General features: G+C 42.9%; 2 protein-coding genes across 2 annotated transcripts; one reads left to right on the top strand and one right to left on the bottom strand.

Moving 5' to 3' along the window:
* The first annotated feature begins 508 nt into the window (after positions 1-508).
* Positions 509-4,640, top strand: LOC101067126 (cytochrome c oxidase subunit NDUFA4-like). The gene is made up of 4 exons (XM_003973432.3): positions 509-663; positions 2,500-2,585; positions 3,608-3,671; positions 4,469-4,640. Exons 1-4 carry the CDS (start codon positions 622-624, stop codon positions 4,523-4,525), a joined length of 249 nt encoding a protein of 82 aa, XP_003973481.1. The 5' UTR covers positions 509-621; the 3' UTR covers positions 4,526-4,640.
* Positions 4,641-9,725: 5,085 nt separating this feature from the next.
* Positions 9,726-24,911, bottom strand: shmt2 (serine hydroxymethyltransferase 2 (mitochondrial)). The gene is made up of 12 exons (XM_011614064.2): positions 24,776-24,911; positions 19,523-19,714; positions 17,914-17,993; positions 16,258-16,458; positions 16,029-16,110; positions 14,341-14,463; positions 12,739-12,878; positions 12,357-12,519; positions 11,997-12,096; positions 11,264-11,419; positions 10,718-10,825; positions 9,726-10,623 (listed from the first exon to the last, which is right to left on the bottom strand). The coding sequence occupies exons 1-12, from the start codon at positions 24,806-24,808 to the stop codon at positions 10,496-10,498; spliced, it is 1,506 nt and encodes a 501-aa protein (XP_011612366.2). The 5' UTR covers positions 24,809-24,911; the 3' UTR covers positions 9,726-10,495.
* Between the last annotated feature and the right edge of the window lie 231 nt (positions 24,912-25,142).

Here is a 25,142-nt window from a genome sequence, read left to right on the forward strand (position 1 = left end):
ACATGTTACATGCTGCTATTACTTCTCTCCTCGTTCTTCTCAACAAGACACTTTGCAGATGCAGCATGTTGGCCAGTTGTTGGGGAAGATTTTAAAGTCTTGGATTGATGAGTATCTAAAACCAGCACCCGGATATCCAGAAATGACCACACGACATGAATCTATCAGGGAAATGACTGCATGTACACCTGCAGTGATAAAAATCTAGATTAGCCTATAAAATAAGGTCATTGGTAGCGGAAGCTGTGCATTTTAGGCAGCAATGTCTGTCAAATTTTCTCCAATCTGTGGTGAAAATAATAATATTACTTTACTTCAAGCACTTTTGCCCAAAAAGTTGCGCAACAAGGCGCTTTAGGACAACAAGTACCCAGTGGAAACAGACAGCGTCCTCAACAGATGTGATTATGAGGATTAGCACTGTCTCACCCGTTCTCCCCCTTCTCCCGCTCCCCTCTGACCCTCTCATTCATCCAATGGGGGCAAGAGAAAGCGGCAGAGGGGAGGCAGGGTGAGACTGGCACCAAGTTTCACTGCTGTACTTCAGCAAGCACAGATCCGCTCGCATGGACGCGTAACCAACTATAGTTCTGTTTTCAGCCTCTGGGAAGAACAGTGAAGATGATTAAGCTCATGCTTCAGCATGCAAAGAAACATCCAGGGGTAGGTTGGATCATACTTTCTGTTGACCACTCCAATTGTTAGTTATGACTGTCAACAAGCTCTCAGCTGAACATATTGATGCTGTCTAGAAATACTAATAGAGAATACAAACTGAGCTCTTAATAACTGTCAATAATGGCTCCAGCCAGCAATGCCGAACCCTTTTTTTCTTTTGAAACAACTTTAAAAGCTTAAACTTCTTGTCATCTTGAGGGATTAGGCTTAAAACAAGTACACCTTGAGACTTTAGAACATAATTTTGAATCATCAAGGTTCTGATCACATATAGAATGAAAGGAAATGGAAGACAATGAAGAAGTCTCTGCTATTCTGTATTCATCATCTCAGTTTAACTAGGATGACCCACATTCAGGGACTGACAGAGCTGGTTTGGCAGCTTACCAGACCAGTAATGAGGGCAACAACAGTATCGAACCCCAGCACGAATAAAACACTTCCTCCATCAGTCAGGCCGGACACTATAAGGTGAAACACTCTGCTGTATGAACGCACAAGCTCTCTGACCACAGGCCTCGGTGAGTGCATGCGTGCGTGTGTGTGCAGTGAAAGCTGATGCAGTCACGTCAGACTATTTCGTCGGTGTTTAAATGCATACAGCGACGCCATTTGAATATATTATTCAAAGAAGCTTCGATTATTTCCTCAGAATGACCAGGGGAACGCATCTTTTTAGCTAACTGAATGAAAGTATTCTGCCCTTTTACTATGATACAGAAATTTAGCTTCATTCTAATCATCTGTCAGCAGATTTTCCACCTTGACTGGAGTCTGTTCAGGTCATTTGGACACGATCTGGACAGACACACAGTGTCTCTATAAGGTCTCTTAAAGCTGATAATGCAGATCACAGATCAAGCTCTGAGGTCAAAAACCACCTCCAGAGCTGACAGGCTGAACGGAGCGCCCAGAACCATCTTGCTGTGAGGTGACAGCGATCGCAGCGCCGCAGCTCCCCCACTCATGCATCCCGCGATAAACCAGCTTTTATTTGCAGCTTCAGCTATATGAAAATGATGTGCTGTGCTTTGAGAATAGCGGCTGAGGGAGGCGCGTTTCCTTCATCAATCTCTGCACAGTTTCAGCGTGGCGAATATCAGACGTTCGCTTAATCAACGACAAGGCAATCAGACAGAAGACAGATGTCCAGATACAGCTGAGCAGAGACATCCGTCAGCTCAACCACATCAAACTGTCATCTCTTTACAGTTTAACTAAGTGTGGTGCGAACAGCTGTTAGCCAGGAGTGCGAGTCCCTCTGCTTCCCCCTCTCCCCCGCCGTCCATCACACGTACACTCACACACGGTAAAGCGGACACGTATGGCAGTGCAGCTTTGATAAACAGTTGCAACGCAGTCAGACACGAAGCTCCGACTGTTTAAGATGACATGTCGCATTATTCCCCCGTATCCTGATGTGCTCTTCTATTTAAATCCCGTCATCATCAGCTTAGAAAATATGTTTGCGTGTGTGTTTGTGTGTGTGTGTCTGTGTGGGAGATGCTGTCGCTCAGTCTGACAGCTTCAGTTTTGAGAAGAGGCTGGCACACGCAGAGACGCGGCAGCACTCGTGTCCTTGCCCATTCAACCCAGGCTGACAGGGAGCTGCCTCACACATGGCCTGGGCCTCATACATATGAAGGAGAGCAGGATGAGGAAAAACAGGAATAACAACTACCTGTTTGTTTGTGTGTGTGTGTGTGTATTCTGCATTAGTATTTTATTCAGAATAAATATCACAGTCAACCACTCGATGGGACGATTTGATTTGTTTACCATCATATGTTTCTGAGCGTCATTCATCTCTCCTCTCCTCAGTTAATTCCTCAGTTTTTCTTCATGACTCTGGGCATCACAGGGGCCACCCTTTATCTGATCCGCCTGGCAAGAGGACCGCATGTCACGTAAGGGTGTTCACAATGTCTCCCGTTTGACACCCGAAGATAGAGGAGCCTCTTTTGACTGATGTGTCCATGGTGACTTTGTTAACATATGACAGAAAAAGGGAAATATTTTGGTATTTTGCCCTCTGCTCCTCTCCATAGTTTCATTTTTTGCCACCAGTGATATTCCCAGGAATGAAGGCTAGATGCAGCCCGCCACCGGAGGGCGCTTGAGATGCTTTTCTCTTTTGCATTAGAGAGTATTAGTAGGAAGAAGAAGAGGAAGTAGAAGAGCAGGGTTGTCTGTTCACTTGGTAAAACAGTATTTTTTCTCCCAGTGGTGAATCATCTCTGCATATTAGAGAGTGTGAGTACACATGATTCCACGTGATGAGTTTCACTAATCCAATCAGCACTGATCTGTGCTGCTCATTTTGAAAACAGCAGGTAAAAGCACTGAAGCATCCTGGGTCACCAAAGTACAGCTTTCTTGTTATTTCCATTCAGGTTTTAGAACTTTTGGCTGTTTTTGTTGGCTTTTGGCCTCAGCTTTACTTAGATCTAGAAGCTTTCCCAACAACCCAGAAACCAGCGGCGGTGAATAAACACTGCGTGCTATTTCCGGCTGCACAGAAGCACTTGTTGGGAGGCTCGGCTGTAATGCCTGACCTCAGCACCAGCTGCAGATGTGCGCTCTGGTCGCTGGGTCTCTCTCTCCACTATAGCTCCCTCTTTGTTTGTGATTTGGCAATGGTGATGTTCTGCCAGAGGGAGAGGAGGAGAGATGGACCACCACCGTTAAATCCAGACTTTGGTTAATGATCTGAATCCTTGCCAAATCACTGGGCTAAATTCACTCCATCCCATAATTACCTTTCTTCCACCAAACGTCTCTCTATTTTATCTTGTTTTGTCTCCACTGTTCCCGTCCAACATCTCCCTTCTCCACATTTTATGCCACCTTTTTAAACTAATCTCCTGTCATTTCTGTCCCCCCCCACCCCCTTTCATGGTGGGTGTCCTGGATCTTATTGCATTTACAGCCTCTGGGACAAGAAGAACAACCCAGAACCCTGGAACCAGCTCGATCCGACCTACCAGTACAAGGTGATTCATTCCCACTCAAACACAGGAGAGCTGCAAAAGTCTACTCATCCCAAACGCGCCTGCCAGGGAAAAAATGGCGCCGCGTCACAGAGTCACTGAAAACTCACAGCTGTCACCAGCTTAGAAAAACAGGACAGGACAGCCCAGCCAGAGTGATGTCAGATCAACACGACCGCATCCCAGGATTTCTGTACATCCGACCAAACACAGACAGAAAGCCAGAGCATTTTTCCCAAACAAATCAATGCAGAGGGCGCTGGTCGCTTCCTTTTTATTTTTGGTTGACAATAATTTGACTTTCCCGTTGAACAAGGCCACAGGCATTCTAATAAAAACATGATCAATGCTGACCCAAAATGGAGCAGAAAAACAACTAAGTGATGAGTCCCAGTAGAGGATGTCTGAGTGATGTGTTTTTCATAGAAAAGAGTGTTTATAGAGGGCTTCAAGGCCACGTCGGCGACCGGCAGAATGAAAGTCGCTGCAGACAAAAGGTCAGGACACGGCATGTTTAATTCTCAATGGCAAAGCAAAGGTCGCGCATCAAAATTCCACCGAAGTCCAAACAATGTTGATAATGGGAGGGAGGAGGAGAGAGAGAGGCCAGAGAAGTAGAGTGTTGATGACTGGAGGATTTAAAAAAATATGAATATTAAAGATTATTTTACATTTCCCCTGTAGTTTTGCTAGGTGATCGGCCACTCTTCTCTGTTCTCTCTGTGATACTCCTAAAGAGGACTCTAGTCAGTTTCATTCAAGAAGAGGGGATTTTAATGTATTCCCTCTGTCTTCCACAGTTTGTGGCCATCAATGCAGACTACAAGAACCTGAAGAAACAAGGTCCTGACTTCTAAAGGTCCTCCAGTCGAGCACTGGCACCATCACCTCCTGCTGTTGCTCCGGTGATGGGAACTGTCTTTGTGAATTAAGACTCTAATAAATCTCATTAAAGTTACAGCAGAAAGCTCGTACGTTGCTGCGTGATTATTTAGAGGATGAAATATCTGCTGCTGCTTAAAGCTCCATTAAAGCAAGAACCATCAAAATACTGACAAAAGAGAACTCTAAGCATCATTTTACTGATTATTTGGGTATTATTAACATTATTTTAACAACAATGCAGCCTAAAGTTTAAAAAGTTTCAAGATCTCCCTGAAGCGGGGGTTTGGATCTAAAGACCTCCATATCTAAAGACCTCCATATTTCCCCCAGGACTCAGGTGTTTGGAGAATCTAAAACTAAGTGAAAAGAAGGTTACGGTACTCAAAGCTCCGGGGGTCTTAACTTTTATCCTTGATGGGCCACAAAGTTATTATTCTTTAAAAATATTAAACCATGCCTGTCATGCTAATGATGCAGCTGTTAGGGAGCTGAGCAGAGTGGCATGAAAAAAAAAAAATCAAGCAAATCAATGCGTGGCCCACTCAAAGAGGGGCCTGTTAATAAGGACGTAGTAATCTGTGCACACTGCAGGCGGGAGTTTTCATTTCACTGGAGTGCAAGGTTGACGTCCAATCCCAATGCCAACCATGTGCAAGTAGGTGCTTCAACTCCTGGGGTGATGTCTGAATAAAAATGTGTGCCTTCGCCTTTCTTTATCTCTCTTAAAATAATAAATAGAGGGAATTGGAAATGATCAGCACATTTTTGAATTGGGATTAATCGTGACTAATCCACAACTGCCCTGAGATTAAGCAGATTAAATCTATGAGTGACAGCCTGAATAAAGATACTCTAATTATAGGGAAATCTTTTTATATTCTGTACATGGATGTTTACATGCTTTAGGGATTCATACAGCATCTATATATAAGGGCAGAGATTTATAGGTGATACGCTACCGTTTTGTTTGATGACGTAATAGGTCAATGAGGAAAAGGTCTACGTGGAATACAGCTGAGGAGAGGAGAGGAGAGGAGAGGAGGGGAGGGGAGAGGGAGAGGAGAGGAGAGGAGAGGAGAGGAGAGGAGAGGAGAGGAGAGGAGAGGGAGAGGAGGGGAGGGGAGGGGAGGGGAGATTAGGGGAGAGGAGTCAGATTTCCTTGCCCCTCTTGCCTCTCTTGCCTCTCTTGCACTCCCATGTTGATCTGTCTTCTCCAACTGGGTCAGTTCTTCCAGACTCACATTACGGGACTCCAGGTCTTGAGTTATTATGTCCGGTGGGTGAGAGCGACGTCTCTAGGACGTCTCCAGCCTGCTTGGTAGAGGACAAAATCCAGGAGAGAACATGCGGGACGACCCAGGGATCAGGTTGTGACACAAACGGCATGTTGTTGGATCTGCTCCCATGTTGATGTGTTGGTATAATGCAGAAACCACTTTGATCCTTTGATCCGCCCGAGGACCCCGATATCGAAGCACCGGCTTAAGTAGCTCCGATTTGTATGAATGAACCCTAAAGTGGTAGAATTCATCAAAATGAGGAAGAATGGAACTCGTCACAACCATCAGAATTATATATCTGAACCCACCAAATCGAAAATCTTGCTAAACATTTCCAAAGGGAGAAGAAACATTATTTATTGGGCACATCACACGGCGACTGCTGAGACAAGCGAGTCACACGTGCGCACACGCTGAGCCAGGGAGCTGCAGCCGAAGAGGCCCGAAATAGAAATCAATCATCAGAGATGAATATTTGGGCGGGTCACAGAGCTCGTTTAAACCAGTTTCCAGTCCCAGGCAGATGCAATCCGAAGACACAAATCACGTAAAAACCGAAACATCATTTCCATTTAAAAGGCGGGGAGGTCTCACTAGATCCTGAGACAGTGTCCCAACAGTTGGTTAGATGACGAGCGCACCTGCACTTACACCAACGAGCGATATGAAGTCTCGTCCTGGTGGCACTGAAACTGTCTCAGCTCCTGACCCCCGAGACCCCTTAATACACCCTTGATAGACAATCAGGGCTCTGGTCTGTATGCTCCCATTTATGTGTGTTTCTTTAAAGGCAGCACTATTGTTCCCGGGACTGTGCTGTGGACCTGCCTGTGTGTGTGTGTGTGTGTGTTTGAGAAAGATGCACGAAACCTACTGACAGGTAATCAGTTGGGCCAAAGCGTCACACTGGGGGCATAATCACAAGGTCACACTCGCCGGGGGGTGGGGGGTACGACAGTTATTGTCCAAGCCTCGGAGCTTGTTGTGATTGCATTGCTCTCGTGAGCTAAAGGGATGAGGGTGACGCAGACCAGCCGCTCGCCATCAACCTGCTGACGCCCGCCTCCATCGCTGTGCTTTTGCTTCCCGGTGTGTTTTCTTGACTAAACTCGTCTCTGCTCACATGTTTTGCTTGTCTGATTTCATTCGGCTTTGCGTCCTCGTGCTGGACGTCCAGCGTGGTCATCCGACAGGCAAACACCCAGAGACAGACACACAAACACAGTGTTTGTTTGTTTAAGTCTTTAAGAGAGGGACTTTCGTCAAACACACTTGTCAGCGAGAGTGGCGAGCCCCCCCCCCGATTACGTCCCCTCTGATGAGCCAGAGTAGGTATTTTTAGCTGGAGATTAATTTTAATGGGCCAGATAAGAAGTGAGCGGTGGGCGGGGGGTGGTGGGGGTTGAATAAATAAGTAAATAGGACATGGTGCAAAACAGGACGTAACGATGGCAGCGGCGGCTGTTGACGCGAGGCCCTGGGCAGCCACACTGATCCGCTAAAGATATCGGGCCTTTCATCCTTGAATGTTGCCTCTCCCAGAGGTAGAGGAGGGAAATCAAAGCGTTTGTCCCCAACGCCAAAACGGCGCAGCGCAAAGGAGAGGTTGCACACGGCTTTCAGGATACGCAAAGAAAAAAGAAAGACAGCAAGACCTCTGACCACAGGTCGAGAAAAAGGCGCACAAAAGGTCAATCAATAGTTTATTCGGACACACGCCCTTCAAAGAGGAAAGCAAAAGGCTTAAAATACGGACGAAATATTGAGGCAAATAAAACCTGTTGGGATGGAAGTTAAGGAAAGACATACGATCAACATGGCGGTCTCCTCAGTGCACACTCACCTTTGACTCACACTCACACCGACGAGCAGTTTGGAGACGCCCGTCAAGCTAATGTGTGTTTGGACTGTGGGAGGAAACGAGGATCTGGAGAGAACAGTCAGGCAAACTGCCCACTGTGTCTGCAAACATGAGAATTTGTGCACAATATCTGTCAGCTTTCTCATCACGTAACCAATGTGCAAACAAAAATATCACAGCAGCCAAAAAACATTCCACGCATTTCAACGGTGCACAGAACTATCCAAACTTTTCCTTTTAAAGTGTGCTGAGCTGACCAATAAAAAACAAACATGAAGATAGGAGAGCCGCTCCTAAACGCAGCAGCAGAGGGAACATCCTGCCAAAAATATGTCAAAGTACAAAGTAGCACCCTGCCTATAGGAATTCCTGAATGTACCAGTGGCATATTTATAAAGTAAAGTGTGAAAATGGCTCCCACAGTGCCAAAAGCAGGACAAAGAATTATGCTGCGTCGGCAGTCTGGTTCCGAGGATCCCGTTATCGCTTTAGGCGCAAAGAATGTTTCAATTATTGTCTGCTGCAGCAGGTTTACTGCCGGTGCGACAATATGTTTATTTAAGGGAAACTGTTGGAGGTAAATGTAGGAAAACATGGCTAATGTGTTAAGATGCAGCCACAATTGTACACACTAAGATGGGGACTCTTACTCAGTGACACTTGTCGTTCATGGGTGTTTAAACTGATTTCCAGTCATTAATTCAGTCTAATTCTGACCCCAACTCTGAGCTTATCCTGCAACATCTTCACCTTTAAATTTAAAAGCTTTTTAAATAATCTCTTATCAGAGAGTGAATATAATATAATACAATCTTAGAACACTAATCGCGGGTTTTCATTCACTTGGGTAGAAGGTTTTATACAAATTATGATGCCTTCCTGTATTTTGCTGTGATTTCAATCATTCAAATTTCTATTTCTCATCAGCCATAATCACATAAAATCTCAATGTCTAATTTAGGCTTATTTCTACATATAGCTACAGAAAAGGAACCCCTGCACTGGAAACGTTTGTGAAAAATTATTCTCCATCATCCTCGGAAAGCGACAGCAGGTACGTGTGATCTTTGCTCTAACCACTAGATGTCACCAGATCTGACCCCTCTAACGATCTTTAACCTTAAGTCTACATCTGGGTCAAATTATAAGCTATAATATCCTGATTTACATGTATATAATGCTACAAAACAGAATTATTACTTTGTATCTTTCATTTTCCGCAGCATATCACTTATTTATGTCACTTATTATATTATATTAGTTATACACTTTATTATTCCTACTGTTTACAGTAGCAAATCATCGGTCAGCCAAAGATTTATGAACGCACGCGTCAGTAGCTGCCGCAGTCTTCAATAAGGGCTAGGAATAACTGCATCACAGTAGTCAGGCTGGGACTATTATGGGACTGTGTGACTCCGGCTGCGTGTCTCATCCACACACACATCCTCAAGTTTCCCCAAGTTCGTTTGCACACCTGCAGATCGCTCACATCTGAAGATACACGTCTAATTATCACGCCACTGACGTCCCCATTTATTCGTCTGCTCATTACACCGATGTGATTTATTGTCACATCAACAACTAAAAGACATTAATTTTATTATTGCCTCACATCACACTAACCGAGAGCGTTTGATCTACGATCAGCGCGTTGAGGAATCGCACCAGATGGTAAAACTATCTACAATTATGACAATGGCTGCCAAAGAGCACTTCATCACTGCTCTTCAGTAACACACACTGCAGCCGAGAAGGTTCCAGATTGTTTGGTTTTTCCGTATTGGATTGAAATCCATTCCTCATATAAATTCCATTGATCAGGATGAAGCTAGATTTGGAAGGACAACCAGCCCTCTCTGCCAAAGCAACTGTGCTGCTTTAACCATATGTTTCATTTCCATTTTTGCATTATTGCTTCATTTAGGAATTAGATATACCCCCCATGTTTTTAGAACTGTAGCTTCTTGCAGTGGGTACTAAGTTAAAAGTTAAGTTAGATTTGGGATTTTGCAATGATCAGACAAAGAAGGTTTTTGGAACTATTTTATTAGCCAAGATACATCGTTAACAATAAAAATCTGTTAAAAGAAAGTTCGACTGAAGCTGCTCTGACGTGAATATGGTAGTAAAATACTGCATCTGTTGATTTGGCTACCAAAGGTTAATATGAACACAAGATCTATTGAAGGGGTTCAGTACCACAGATTTGTTTAATGTGAAATAACAGATGAATTTCCCCAATTGTGCCGTAGAATGTTCATAAACACACCTCACTTGCTCACTGATGCAGTGATAATGACAGTTGCGTCTGTGAGATGTTCAAAGTAAACTCAAGGAAAAGGAGTATTGCACTTAACCACCGACTTTGAACTATCATTATCGCCATCATCAAAAAAACCCTCACCATGTATCACATTAGTACGGAAGGCGGTAGCAGGGAGCCATCATGTCACCTTAATTTGAATATACATTAGTGACATTAGTTAAGACTCTATATTGTTCAGACCTTTAGTGACTCATCTAGCAACTAATCCTACGCCCGCCACTTTGGAGTGTCATCGCGAATATCCCCCCAAATACAAAGACGTCAAATGCTGTCACGTACAAAAGAAGATCTTTTTGAGGGCAAATTTTTTACCAGAGCAGACTGCAAATAGCTAATTGATGATTTTCCTGATTGTAAAAAAGGAAAAAAATAAAATGGAGTCATCATCTTGATTGGCACAAACCACATTAACCTGCTCCTCCTCCTCCCTTCTGGCACCGGTCTGCTCTGGCCCCAGACGACGCCGACTTGCTTAATGGTCGTGGAAGCCTGGCATCGGGAATGGTCTGGCAAAAGCTTCAACGCGGTGGCGCAGATCAGCAATGCGAGCCACGGTCTCTGGGTCCTGAACAAGGACGTTTTTAAATTCCTGGAGCTTTCCTGGAGGGGAAAACAGAAGAAAATATAGAAAGATTGCCGCCACTTCAAACAAATTATTATTTCGATTTTTTTGGCCTTTTGAATTTCAGCTTACCGGTTTTCTTCTTGACGTCCAAGCCTATCTTGAAGCCCTCATCCATGAACTCAACAACCTTTACAAAATCTGCCTCTTTGAACTGTCTGGAAGTGAGAGCTGGAGCACCTGGAACACAAAACATTCAAAAGTCAAACTAATTGCATATTCCTCCTCCCAAGGAGGAATGCGTTGTGACCTAAGGAAAATATGAATTTACTTAATCAACGCATCGTCAGCAATGTGAGGTCACCAGATCTGGATCTAATGAATACACTGTCGCCTTAAGCACGTGCTAAAAATGTGGCACTGGAGATGTGGAGCCCTTAAACTTCCTGGTAGATTATTAAAACACACAAACATCCTTAATTAGTCAGGATCTGCTCGCTGCTTGTGGCTTAATTGGTGGCTGAATGTTTTCTGAATGCAAAACTGTAGGAAAACTTGAGTCAAACTTTAAAATCAATGTATTTATATGCAGGTTGAAAATACAGTAGAATCAGATTCATTTTTTGGTCGTGTTTGTTTAAAATGCTAAGTGTAAGGGAAAGTTAAGCTCTTCCTCACCCAGCCGGAGGCCACCAGGAGTCAGAGCGCTCGTGTCCCCGGGGCAGGTGTTCTTATTGGCAGTGATCGATGCGAGCTCCAGCACCCTCTCTGCGCGGGCCCCGTCAATGCCCATGGGCCGCAGGTCCACAAGGACCAAGTGGTTGTCAGTCCCCCCTGAAATATTCAGCATGAAGTGAGATCTGTTAAGGTGGAGGAAAGTCTCAGACTTCTTGGACAAAAACTCCCAGTTCAACTTGCAGCTCTAAACTTGCTTTGTTATCAATCGTTGGTCATTAACTTAAGTTAGTGAAACATCATTTAACATCATCTAAACCACCATTTTGTACAGTGTGTTTCGCTTGACTAACAGCATATATGAACTATATTAATTGCACAAGTTTCTATCAATATGTTTAATGATCTGAGTTAATCACTATGAGGTCAAAGCAAAGGATGAGCTGTGAAAAATTATATAATAAGACTTTAATAAAACCAATTTAACGGTGACTCTAAACAAACAAAAGCTCAATTTGACAAAATAAGCAAATTTGAAAGATCCGCCAGATGTAACTAACAGCTCAATACCCAAGTACACAACCAGGAAGTGACATTTATGTGACATTTATTTATCTTGTTTTAGGACACCTACGCTGACATTAGCATTTTTACATCAATCTTCTGATTTTTCTTCATTTCTTTCTGCCTTGTTTTTGGAAGAACTGATTCTCTGGGCTATACAGAGGTTGTTTACCTGATACCAGGGTGTATCCTTTGCTAATAAGCGCTGTGGCCATAGCTTTGGCATTTTTTAATACTTGGGCAATGTAGTCCTTAAACATGGGAGACTGCGCCTGGATACACACACATGAAACAAGTGGTTGAGAGGTTATACAGTGTTTACCAAAAACAAATATTTATGTCCTCAGCAGCTTAGGGAACAGTTCCCTGGGTCAGGCTGTGCTGAAGCATCCCAGCACAAAGATTCTGGTTCACTGTAACATTTGATTCAGCAGTTATCAACTTCTTAATAGGAAATAGTAGACCTGGGTAATAAAGTGTTGCATCAGTAAAAATAAAGTTTCTTTTCATCCAGTTTGTGTGCTGCGCTGACCTGTTTTAGTGCCACAGCCACGCCAGCGATTCCGTGGTTGTGAGGTCCGCCCTGCAGGGAGGGAAACACTGAGAAGTTTACCTTGTCTTCCAGATCATACATGATCTCCCTCCCTTTCTTGTCCTTAGAGCGGATGCCCTTGCGGTAGAAAATGAGGCCAGATCTGAAAAAAGAGAACTGCTGAGTGGAAAAATCCTTACCATTTAAAAGTATTCCCCCGACAAAAACTTCCCTATATTATATACTGAATGCCAAAAATGAATCTCGGCCTCTTAATAATATTAATCTTATTAAAATCTAATTACAGTGACATCATGCGCTCAGCTGTCACACCAGCGTGGAAGCTCTGGTCAGCTTTCGCTGGCATTTCTCTCAGTCTTACCTGGCCCCCCTGAGGGATTTGTGTGTGGTAGATGTGACCAGGTCAGCATATTCAAAGGGAGAGGGAATAGCTCCAGCTGCCACCAGACCACTGATGTGAGCCATGTCAGCCAGCATGTAGGCATTAATGTTGCTGCAGAGCTAGAAGAGAGATTGAAAACTCTTTTAACAGAAGGTAAATGTTATATTCAAATGTAGGGATGGTCCTGGCTGCAGGCGCCTTGGGCCTATCTGAGTCATTATCCTGTTGTTTTCTATTGACCTGACCTGGTCTTGACCCTTGTGGTGATCAATATAGATGATATCATGACTAAATATTTGGTTTGTTTTAATTAAAAGTGTTCACAGGACCAATACAAGGGCAGCGACTCACATTTATAACGGTTGATGATTCATTATACAAATGCTCTCTTGATTAATGTGACAAGAACCCTGCAACTCATTGCTTATAAAAACTAGAAATATGGTCTATTTTTCTGCTAGCAAGTCCCCGGGTTTATTAAATTGTCATCCAGATTAATAAACCCTCGATTAAGTTTGACTTTTGGCTTTGATAAAGTTAACTGAGAGATATACCGCATGTGAGCTTGCATCTTTTTGGGCAAACTTTTTACTCATTGCAATTTCATGATGAGCTTTTTTAGTTGATTAGATAAACGTTAACCATACATTGATGGTAAACCTTAAACATACATTGCCAACACTTATTGTAAATGGCACAAACAGTGACATGTAAATGACTTCTGAGTAGAATGAGTGCTAAGCAATAATTTAAGTGCTGTGATTAAATATGTATTATCCTGACAATCTCCCGTGCTCTCATATCGAATCTAGATCGCCACGTTTATGAGATTAAAAGGCAGGATGGATGGCACGGTGACTGGAGGGGGTAGAGCACATTAGTCTTGTGTTGTGCATTTGCGGATGAACGCCAGCAGGGAAACTGGAAGCAGCCACTCTGGGTTTGGTAACACAGCAATGAAAACCTGGAGCGGAGCTGGATGTAGCAGACTCTGCCATGAAACACTAAACAGTCCTACAGAGGCTTGCTGGGGGTAAATATGGCCTCACAAAGACATTGTGGTGCTTAATGGAAACACAGCTCCATCTGCACCATCAGATGCTCCATCTGATGGTGCAAGCTAAAGAGCATATCTGCTACAAAGGGCAGAGGTTGTGGAGTAAATGAAGCGTATGAGTGTGTGAACCTAACAAAAGAGAGAAAGGCAGCTCCTCTCGGCTCTGACAAGTGATCATAAGTTGATGCTGTGCGGTGGGAAAATCCATGTCCAGTTTGGATGAGTAGGCAAGAGAGGAAGAAAGAGCTGCTGTGTGTGGAGAACCCTATAAATCAGATGAGCAGTTTGGAAATGAAAGCTCTGTTTTTTTTAGCCATTCATTGGACGGACTTGTGCGATGTATCACTAAAGAGTGGCTGCATGTGACATTTCGGCGAGAAAGCTTGGATGAGATTCATATCTTTCTGACATCCATAACACAGAACGAGAGAGAAAAACTACAAGCAGCAGCGGACCTGGAGCTCGAAAGGAGACAGACAGCAGGAGATAGAAAAGGAGAGAATAGATAGAAAGTTCTTGCCCACCTTCTTGATGCGGGCATAGTCAATGAGGCGGGCGTAGGCGCTGGTGCCAGCAATGATGATCTTGGGCCGGAACAGCTTGGCTGTCATCTCCATCTGGTCGTAGTCTATAAGTCCCGTTGCCGGCTGCAGAGAAACGAAGAGGAAAACAGATTGAGTGGAGTAAAGAGAGAAGAAAGTGTGTAGGGGAAAAGGGATGAATATGAGGATGATAGAAGTGGAGTGAGGGATGATGGAGGAAAATATGTAAAGTGAGGATCAAGAGCCAGAGATTTTATTTTTGTTCATTCAAAGTCACTTTGCTGGGGATGTGTTTTAAAACCTTCGGATAACTTAAAAGAGCAGAGATTTAGAGGACGATATTTCCATCTATCATATGATGAAGAAGAGGGAGCAATTGCAGTAATACACCTGTACTTATCCTAATTCAACTTTCCTTTGATATATTCAACTGTTGAGAAGAGCTTCGGCGCATCAAACGTCGGGTTTTCCTTCTCTTTCATTAAGGGGAGCAATTCAACAAATATTTCACACATACTTTGTTCAACGTCATACAAAAGGGAGTGACTGTACTTAACTGCACTTCTTCAAACATCAAAACACGAAGGAGAGAAAAATGAGAACAGCTAAAATGAAGTGAGAACCATGAAGGACGAAGGCAAAGATGGCACAAGGAGGGGAGAACAGGTGAGGGGGAAGCTTTATTTAGGCAATCTGATAATATCCCATCTCCAGAGCACATCGGTGGATGCCCCCTCACTCCATCACGCCGCTCATTGTGAAGACAAAGCGAGCGGCTCTGGCCGGCCTGTCGATTTCCCATTATCTCTCTCGCAGAGGGGTCTGGCCTGCCCATACATCAGCAGGTCTGGACATGCAAACTCTGATGGCAATCCATCAGATGCTACACAAACCACACAACTGTAATCCCAGGGATAAAGTACTTTACTTTTACCGGTACTCGCAATACACTGATTATATCTACAAGATCATTCCTGGCTACCCCCCCACCCCCCCAAAAAATAAACGGGTCACAAGGGATCCTCATAACATTGCTGGTAGAGAGTTCCACTGAAGGAAGAGGAGTCTGGTTGGCTGCATACTAAGAGGCCAAATATCAGCCAAAGCACCTTCAGCAAAGTCCTATATTAGGCTGGCATGCTTGTGAGGAAGGAAGTTAAATGATGCCAACTGGTTTTATCCTCCAAATAAGCCCAAAAAAGAACTCACCTTATCATCTAAGCTTCAATACACCATTTATTTAGTAAAAACTATTCCTAAGCATGATGTATAGGGTATCTGTGGAATAATTACAATCACAAAACTGTTCACAATAAGTTCCATAATGAAAAGTTGGCATTAAAATGGCACTTCAAACCAAAAAGTTGAGTTTGACTAAACTATTACATATTTACAGTGGGTATGGAAATAATTCACACCCTCTTAAAGACAGATCTGTGTCTTGCTACACCTCTGTTCCTGAGCGCTTCAGGCAAGTCTTTTGAACTCGTGGATCTCATTTTTGCCTTATTTAGGCAGGTGATGTTTTAACAGTTTAACATAACAGTGATATCAGTAACAACTGAGTAGGCTGACGAAACTCTACCACACAGTATGTGGGCTAGGTGCCTTGTTCTTGTCCCTGTTCCTAAGCATGAGCTTGTATTTTGATATTAGAGGGCCTTGCTTACATTTAACTTGTAGGGCATGGACTCAAAATAGATTGAGGTTGCAGAGATCCGCTTTACATCAGACATGTAGCCATGAGTCAGACTGTGAAAGCAAAAACAAGGATTAGGCGACAGAAATAAGTCACTCAAATTTAAACAACTATGGCTTATGTATATTGAAGCTCGGATAAATTAAATAAAAAATGTATATATTTAATGTATTAATATGAAAGCTGAAATGACAACTCACTGTCCCCCATCAGGCAGGTCCAGGCCCATAATTCGGTCGTGGGGCTTCAGCACCGCGGTGTAGACGGCAAAATTAGCGGGGGAGCCCGAGTATGGCTGCACGTTGACACCCCACAGCGTCGGGTCCAGGTCAAAAGCCTGCAGGGCTCGTTTCTGACACAGCAGCTCAATTTGGTCGACCACTTCTGCGCCGCCATAGTACCTGTGAGGGTGGGGGTGGCTGGTGTTACACAACCTCAAGTCTTTGCTATGAAAATACATAAGGTAATGAATATATCTGAATGGAATATTGTATGTGCAAGTTTAACATAGGCAAGTTACAGATTGATGGGTTAATTCTCTCTGGGTTTATCACTTCACGTGTGAAAGCAGATGAAGCAAGAATGTTAATTATCACTCCCGACCCCCCCCCCCCCACACACACACACACCAAGCAGGCTGATGTATGAATATGAATAATTACAGTCGTCGTCATTTGTTAGAAAAATCTAGAGAAACGACAGAAAACTAAAAACCGGTGGAGCAGAGCTGGGATTGATAAGAACAGAGGGATCAAAGATAAAACAGATGGTTGCTGTACAAACTGCTCGTTTCACTGGGTTCTCCATTTGTTTCATTGCATTAAAATATAAAACAGTACAAGTAGGATTTGGCGGTGTCAAAGTGGGGGCAGGGAATGTAAAACAGGGCGAGAACTTTATGGTGGGCCTGAATCTCACAGGATAACAAATGAAAGGCCTCATAACATGTCAGCTCCCTGTTTTACTTCTGCTAAATGAAGGTAAATTTAAAAGAATGAAACGGAAACCTACCAACCAGAACAGGCAAGCTATGCACATTACAGTGGGACCTCTACTTGGAAAATTAATTGGTTCCGGAAGTTGTTTCGTAACCTGAAAATTACGTAAGTAGAGACGCGTTTCCATGTAAATGCCCTAATCCGTTCCAAGCCCCCAAAAATTCAGACATAATTTTTTTTATAAATCATAAAAATGCATTAAACATGTAACAAATACATGTTACAATTAGATTACCGCACAATAAATGTAGGAATTCAGTGCAAGGCTTCTCCAGGAACAAAATGAACTTTATTACAGGCTAATCTTACATTAGCCGTCATTACTAGCAACGGACATTAACACTTGTGGTAACACCGCCATCTAATGGACAAACATACGAACACCCACAATAAATCCCGAAGACGACGAAGAAGACGCTGGGATACACACAAACTTGTACATGTTGACGTCCCTCCTAGCCAATGGGATGACAGGAAGATGCTAGGCGATAGCCAATGGCAGAGCAGCTACAAGTATGTTTGCGTTCGCTAAACTCCGCGAGCTGCGAGCAGCAGCGGTAGCGTATTTTTGCCTTTCGTATCCTGAAATTTCTTTCGTAACAAGAGGAAATATTTTCCCGTTGAGACGTTTCGTAACCTGAAAATTTCGCATGCAGAGATGTTCGTAAGTAGAGGTCCCACTGTATTGGCATCAAATACCTCCTCTGTCCTCTTGTGAATATTTCTTGGCATGATGGTGGCTGTCGATTGTGCCTTGTGTGGTTTGATTTTTACGCTGGAGTATGCATCTGAACAAATATCCTAAAGCGCTTAATATCAGTGGTGTTAATTTGCTGGGTTGTAAGTGAATAAGCACACCTTCTCCCTGGGTAGCCTTCAGAGTATTTGTTGTTCAGACAAGAGCCAAGAGCTTCCAGGGCTGCACGGCTGCAGAAATTCTGTTAAAACAAACACACACACACACACATACACACACACACACACACACACACGTGCACACACACACACACACACAAGATCAATGGTGTGAATGGACAGAAGGGACAAGAACTGCAAATTAAAGTCTGTTAAGTGATAGTGAGGAATCCAACAGTAGCTAAAGGCAATCATTACTGTATTGAACCTCTGGACTTCCATAGACTAGCACTCTGCACTTCACAATTCTTATCGCCTCGCTGCTGGGGGATACAAGATAATGTAATAAACTTTTCTGCACACTACTAAAATACAATGGTATGGTGCAATGCCATCATCTTTTTTTTTTTTTGTTTAAATCATTCTGCAACGTATATTCCAGGAAAAGAAATGAGGATGGGGTAATTATTTCCTTAAAACTCTCTTTCATGCTTCATATTTTATACATATAACACAAACAGAAGACACTACACTTATTTAACAGAACATTTTCTGTTTCATGGAATAATCAATCATAAAAATAATAACAAAAACTTTGTCTGAACTTTTGCTCATCCTGAAAAATCGATGTTCAACAGCCCTCTGAAGAAAATGAGGCTAAACAAGATCTGCAACGGCAACACACAGTTGCAGACAGCATTACGGTGACCACTGACAGGGCCTGACAGACACACAAGCTGTAGTGTGTGTTGTGTGTGTTTATGCTAATGTTTCACCTGCCAGCCAAAAGGAGATCAGAGCAGATATTAGCTCCAGTAAGAGCTTTCTGCTCCTCCCGTCTGTCACGTTGAAAACAGGGCAAAGATATGAAAATTTTTGCTTCTCAGAGACTGTTAAGTGTCTTTGTGTAGAAAAGAACAAAAAATCCCTGGGCTTTCCATGCCAAGGAATTTTCTCTTCAGTTGTACCGCGCAGTACTGGAGAGGCAGAATTAAGATATCAGTTTTATCGCACACTGGAGCAGCCAGGCTCCGTGTAGAGGAGGCTGATACACTCCAACAGCTCAACTACTGTGGCGAGGAGAAAACAGGAGGAGAGGAAAACCCCCACACTGCTGCGACTCCGAAGAGAAAACATCTACTTTCACATTACCTAACCAGGAGGGGTAGCAAAAAGAATAAATATTGAATGGTATTAGATAGTTATTAAGGGGCTCAGATAAAAACTGACATAATACTAATTTGTTAAGTCATGTTAGATGCAGGTGAAAAAGCCAACAACATTTGAATATTACTGGTATATTATTATTAGGAATTCAGGCTCTGGTTCTGGACCCAGTGGTCAACACAAAAAGGGGGAAAAAAGTCAAAAAGGTCCTTTTCAATACACCACCTGAAACAAACAAAGGCCACCTGATATAACATGCTCAAAGCATCCAAATGGATCCATATACGATGGTGATACAACCCTCCCCCTACAATTAAGCTGTTATTACAGGGAAACACAAGGACCCGGGGTATAAGTGGAGTGTGAGGCTTCTGCTCTTTGCAGGCTTTGCTCCTGTAGGGAAGTGTGGGAATAAATCTTTCATTTTGAGTGAAGCATACTTCACCTCAGATGCAATGAGCTCCAGTCCCCGACGCTGCCTGTCCTTCTCCTTCTGCACCAGATCCCACATCTCGGGATCGTCCTGGGCGAGACTCTCCTGGCCGGTCCACGGACGATCGTCCTCCATGGTGTGGGTGGCTGCATAGGACTGCTGACCACGTACTCTGAGGCAGATTGGGGCTCGCTGGCACAGTGGCTAAGAGAAAGCAGCAGGGATGGGAAAATGGTACAAGAGAGAGGAAAAACAACAACAAAAATATGTATTATTTGATATTTTTATGGTAGGTTTATTTTCTGATGTTCCAAGCCCCCCTCCTCTGTTCCTGCTGCACTCAGACACGCAGGCTGGTATAATTAGAAATGGGCGTGTTTGCATATCAATAATCAGCATGGCTGTTTAATTATGCTTCTATCAGCACTTCTACATACTGAGAAGCTGACTTTTACAGCCTCAACGTACTGAAGGAGGCATGTGGGGAACAAATTCAGCACTTCTGCCCTTATCTAATCTGGACGGGGGTTGACGATCACGCATCCTCCCACTGGTGCAAGTCTGCAGCGCTTGATCATACGAGTCCATGCAATTTTAACCAACACTGTCTCCCTGTTCAAACACTTTTCATCTCCACCATTTCATCCTGCGGAACTGCACACAGCATCGTTTCCTACGTAGGAAACGCTGGGCTTTTGCTTACTTGTGTCAATGAGCAGGTGAAAAATCAATACGGTAACGTTTATTTATTTATTTATCCATGTTGTATAGGTTGTCAGTGTTATCGGTACACGATAGTTTGGTTACAGACTGAAGGTTCTCAGAATGTGGACTAATTACGTTTTACAGGTGGGCGGAATGTCTATTTAAATTGAAATAACATGGTTGATTTTCTTTACTAATACATCCTCAGCTGCAAGAAACTATTTCCCTATTAAGGACATCAAAAGTAATAAAGAACAATATAAAAAATAGCAGCTCTAGGAGGAGAACGGTATTTACATTTTAATATTAATTGCCATTGTGTCAGTACAAATCATTCACTATGGTACCTTCAAAAAAGATATTACATTATGATAAAGCGCACAGTGTTTTTTTTCCCCCTGGTCCGTCTGAGACCTAAAGTCTTTATTAAAAAATATTCTTTGTAAAATACATTTGCCTAAAAATCCAGCTGTTCCAATATTTGCCTTCACCGTCTTTATTCACTGCAGGGTTATTTCTAAAGTAAAATGTGTCCTCTTTTGGTTCCAGTACTTGAAGAATTTCATTGAAATATATATATAGTCATATTGGACCTTTTCCACTCGCTGGGTATTTGGAAAAAAACCTTTACGGAAGCAATAATGACCAATTACCGTCTACCAGGATATGGCTGGAAACCATTTGTGATAGGAAGGCCACCCGAGCCTGCCTTACTAAAATATTCCATCCACTTTTGCCAAAGGGCATGTCATAATACTGCCAAAATGATTGCCAGGTAAAAGTTGCCAGGAAAAAAACCACACACAAAAAAAAACTGCCTGCCAGGTTGATTGCACACAGACCAAATGAGCTCATTTGTCTGATCATTTAATCAAAAATATGATGATGCTTCTAAGTTGAGATCAATTCCAGCCCTGGAAACCTATAGTTATCATCGGTACAGGTGTTGGCAGGGTAGGAGACACAACCTCCCTTTAATAGCATCATTAAAAAGTAATTAGCACAAAGCTTGGGACTGATTGAGGATATCCATAAGAAAAGAATTCATGCTTATACTATGTGTTGTGAAAAGAGGGATGTAACATTGTTTGAGATTTCTTCTGAGAAATATACACATGCCATCAATTTCATCTCATTTATACAGATTAAATAATATGCAGAATAAGGGAAACCGTTAGCCAGTAGCCTTTATCCTTTGGAACAGCTTGCACATAGTTAATCTTCCTCATCACTGTTGGGCCCACCCTTCCTGCCCCACCTCTTCATCTGCTTCCAAGGTGGCAGAGAAGGGCCAGTGGTAAATTTGGGGGGGGATTCTGGCACATTAATGGTCATACTCAGTCTCTACCCCAGCATCCTGTCAGGGGTATTAGTGGTCTAAGGCCTCGGTTCCCCGGGGGTAGTGGAGGTGATGAAGGCCGGGGGAGACACGCTGAGCTCCCCTTAAAGAAACAGTTTCTCCTACAGAAATCACACAGGTCATTAGATCTTGATAGGAACTGTCCTGTACTGTCTATTTTTGTTGGAATGCACCAAAGACAGGGGAAGGCAGAGGGGTAAAAAAAACAAAGAATAAAAATGCTACTGAAGACTGCAAACTGGACAAGGAGGTCTCTTCAGACAGGCTTTTCTTTTCTTCGTGCTGGTCATCTCCCCTTCATATCACCTTACCCGCCGCAGCGGCACTCGCGTTGGGCTGTATTTGTTCTCATCAGTATGGCCACAAAACAATAACCTGGTCAGCGCCTGCGGTCTGCCTCTCCGCTTCCCTCCCTTATCATTATGGGAGATTAATTAATAAACATGAGCTGATCCAAGAGTGAGCCAAGATATGAGCACCAAATATGTCAAAGTGGGACTATTTTTAGGCAACAGATGATGCTGTCATTTGAAGGTGATCTTCATGAAACTCGGCTGTGAGAAAAAAGGCAGAAGAGGCCACATCAACCAGGCTGCAACAATAATGGCAGATGTGTTGCATCTGTGTGACAATGACAAGGTAACAGCCTGCAGTTTACCTTTCCCGTCATACATCTGTGCCCAAAAACAAATGACAGAGAAGGAAAAAAGAGAGAGAAAATCATTTCATTAATCCTTGCGCCGTATTATTTTTGTTCATTTCCTGGGGCAGCTCCTAAGGCAGGTCAATTTTACAGATGACTGCTGTCTATCAGTGGCTATAGCCGGCAACAATCAGAGAGGTAACAAAAGATACACAGAAGGGAAGGCAGCGGAGGGGGGAAAAAGATATGTAGGGTTGAGAAAAGATGTGAGTACAGAACTGCATCAGTCAGTGTGACACGCTTTTGCCTCTTCGCTGTCACTGACTAATAACAGGCCTGTCTGTAACAAATGACCCTGTGGTTCAGACTAGATAACACAAGCCTGAGAAATCTGGATGAAGGTCCACATGAGGGACTCCACTCGATCTGGGTCAAAGGTTTGTCAGGGTGACAATCTGAAACTTAAGCGACGCCAGCAACCAATCGTCGGGAGGTGTATGGAGAGGAACGACAGCTCCGTGGCATCGTTGCTCAAAAGCATGTGATGATGATAATGGTGACGGTGATGATATGAGAGAGACCACAGCTGGTGCCTCTGTGGCCCCAGATGTATGTTGCAAGGTAAACCATTGAAAAATTCCCTTTTTTTAAGGTTCCCTGTCATGCATTTAAAGTTTTACACACACACACACACACACACACACACACACACACACACACACACACACACACACACACACACACATATAGCTGATATTAGCCACTTCTTAACTCCGCCATTCATCACACAGGATGTAACACAATGCTTTACTCATTGATGATGCTAAGCAACAGGAAGGACAATTAATATAAAGTAATGACATGTTCTCAGCGTAAAGAAAGGAGCATATCTGAGGGACATTATACTTAAGACAGAAAACTCTGCATTTTCAGTTTAATGTGCTTTACATTACAAGCCTCACTATTACTTATTAGTAACTTCATTGTCGTGCGTGATAATAATTACGTTATACTGTTAGAAGAATTTAGAAATCTAATCGCATCTTCCCATGCAAATCAAAGTATATCTGGGAGACACATTCTTTAAAACTCAAATACTCATTTTTAAAGCGTGTTAAAATGGCTTTTTTGACCATGCAGTCAGGCGCCAGTATCTACTAACATCCATGCAAAGCCTACATAGTTTATTCCTGTATAAATTGAAAACCATCATCAATTGCCTTAGATTAATATAGAAAACATTCCTTTTAATGGATAAATTTCAGATGATTTGTTAAATTAAATTTTACCTCTACTTTATTGTGAAAGGATAAACTAGGCCTTTGCACAACCACTTCAGAGTAAAACACACCCACAATTTAAAAGAAAAGATCTATTACAGCGGTTAATATACAAAGCAACATAACATCTGAGATTAAGCACAATAACTGAATGTTTAATACAGATCATGAGGGAAATCTATTGAAAAATTCAATAAGAGTGCAGGCTTGACCAATTACATATAACACGAAAACCATGCAAGCACGTGAATCAGTTCAGCCTCCAAACATTAAATGCAACATAGAAGAAAGAGGGTCTGTAAACATGCCACATGATCCATGAAGACCATAGCCTAGTTGTCTTAGTCACAAACTACACCTAAACTTTAAGTATTAAAGTGTCTTGAGTGTCTCCCATACAGCCACTCCACTCTGTCCAGCCTCTCCCAAAGGTCCCTATCCTGCCTCCAACTCGTGCAAACTGAAGCAGCCTGACTTTTAACAAGTTTTAACAGACATAATCATTGACCACCATCCATGCTGCGTGTCCAGTTTAGAATTGACTTAAAGTTTCAATGATTTCAATGAATGACTCCCCCTTATATGACCCCACTGCAGCACCAGAATCTTGTGCTCCAAAGTCATTTTTAAGGACAACAGGAGTCAAAACTTCTCTACATCTATTCTTAAAGGACATTTATATATTTTTTTCTTGGCAAGCTTGTATTCTGCAATGAAATAACTGCTGTAATTACAGCAGTTGTTAAGTAGAAGAGACGCAGGACCCTGTTTGAACTGACGTTTCCTATTTTGTGTTACATACTGTTACCAAGCATTAGCACTGGTGCAATTACATTGATAACATTAAATAGAGTGACTTCCGTCAATCTGCTGTCGCTGCATGAATGAAATGCAATCCGGAATTAAAATATTCAAACGTTTTAGTCATCGTTGGTCTCAAACAGAAGTTGGTGATATGGAGTGTGTAATGATGAAACGGAGCTGTCGCTGTTGCATCATAGCGTACGGCCAGAAAGGGCTGCTGGCACCCACACATGGGATTAAAATGCATTGCGAATAGAATAACAGCTTGCAAAGGGCTGGGTTATTTTTTGCATTTGGTAACATTCGTGCACGTTGCGAAAGCGAGGTAGGACAAATAGGTAGGGCAAGCGGTTACTGTTGTACAGACCCACACACCATCAAGCTAGCTAAACATTCAGCCAGATCCTGTACCACCCGAACACCACAGCGCCACTTGATTAACTCAAAGCAAATAAAAACATCACGTTCCTTACCCGTTTGAGTTGTCTCACAGCGAAAGACAGCATGTTTTCTGTTTTCAGACCAGGGGAAGAGTCGGTGTACCCTGCTGGCACAACGTTGACAGGCTCCGAGCTGTGGGACGTTACCACGTTTTTCGTTATTCTTGCCACAAGGAATGATGGGAAATGTAGGCAGTGTAAACACCAGTCATATCAATTGTTCTAAATGTAATGAATTTAATTAACAATAATCTATTTATCAATATGTCCATGAACAACAGGCTGGAATCTTACTTTTTGTTTTATTCTGACACTTTTTATTTGAGAAATGTACATATATGCTACAACTTACTTGCTGGAGATCACTGACTTGCTGTGTTTTCCTTGATTAATGTCATAT

Source organism: Takifugu rubripes, chromosome 19 (assembly GCF_901000725.2).
Source record: "Takifugu rubripes chromosome 19, fTakRub1.2, whole genome shotgun sequence".
Classification (NCBI taxonomy): domain Eukaryota; kingdom Metazoa; phylum Chordata; class Actinopteri; order Tetraodontiformes; family Tetraodontidae; genus Takifugu; species Takifugu rubripes.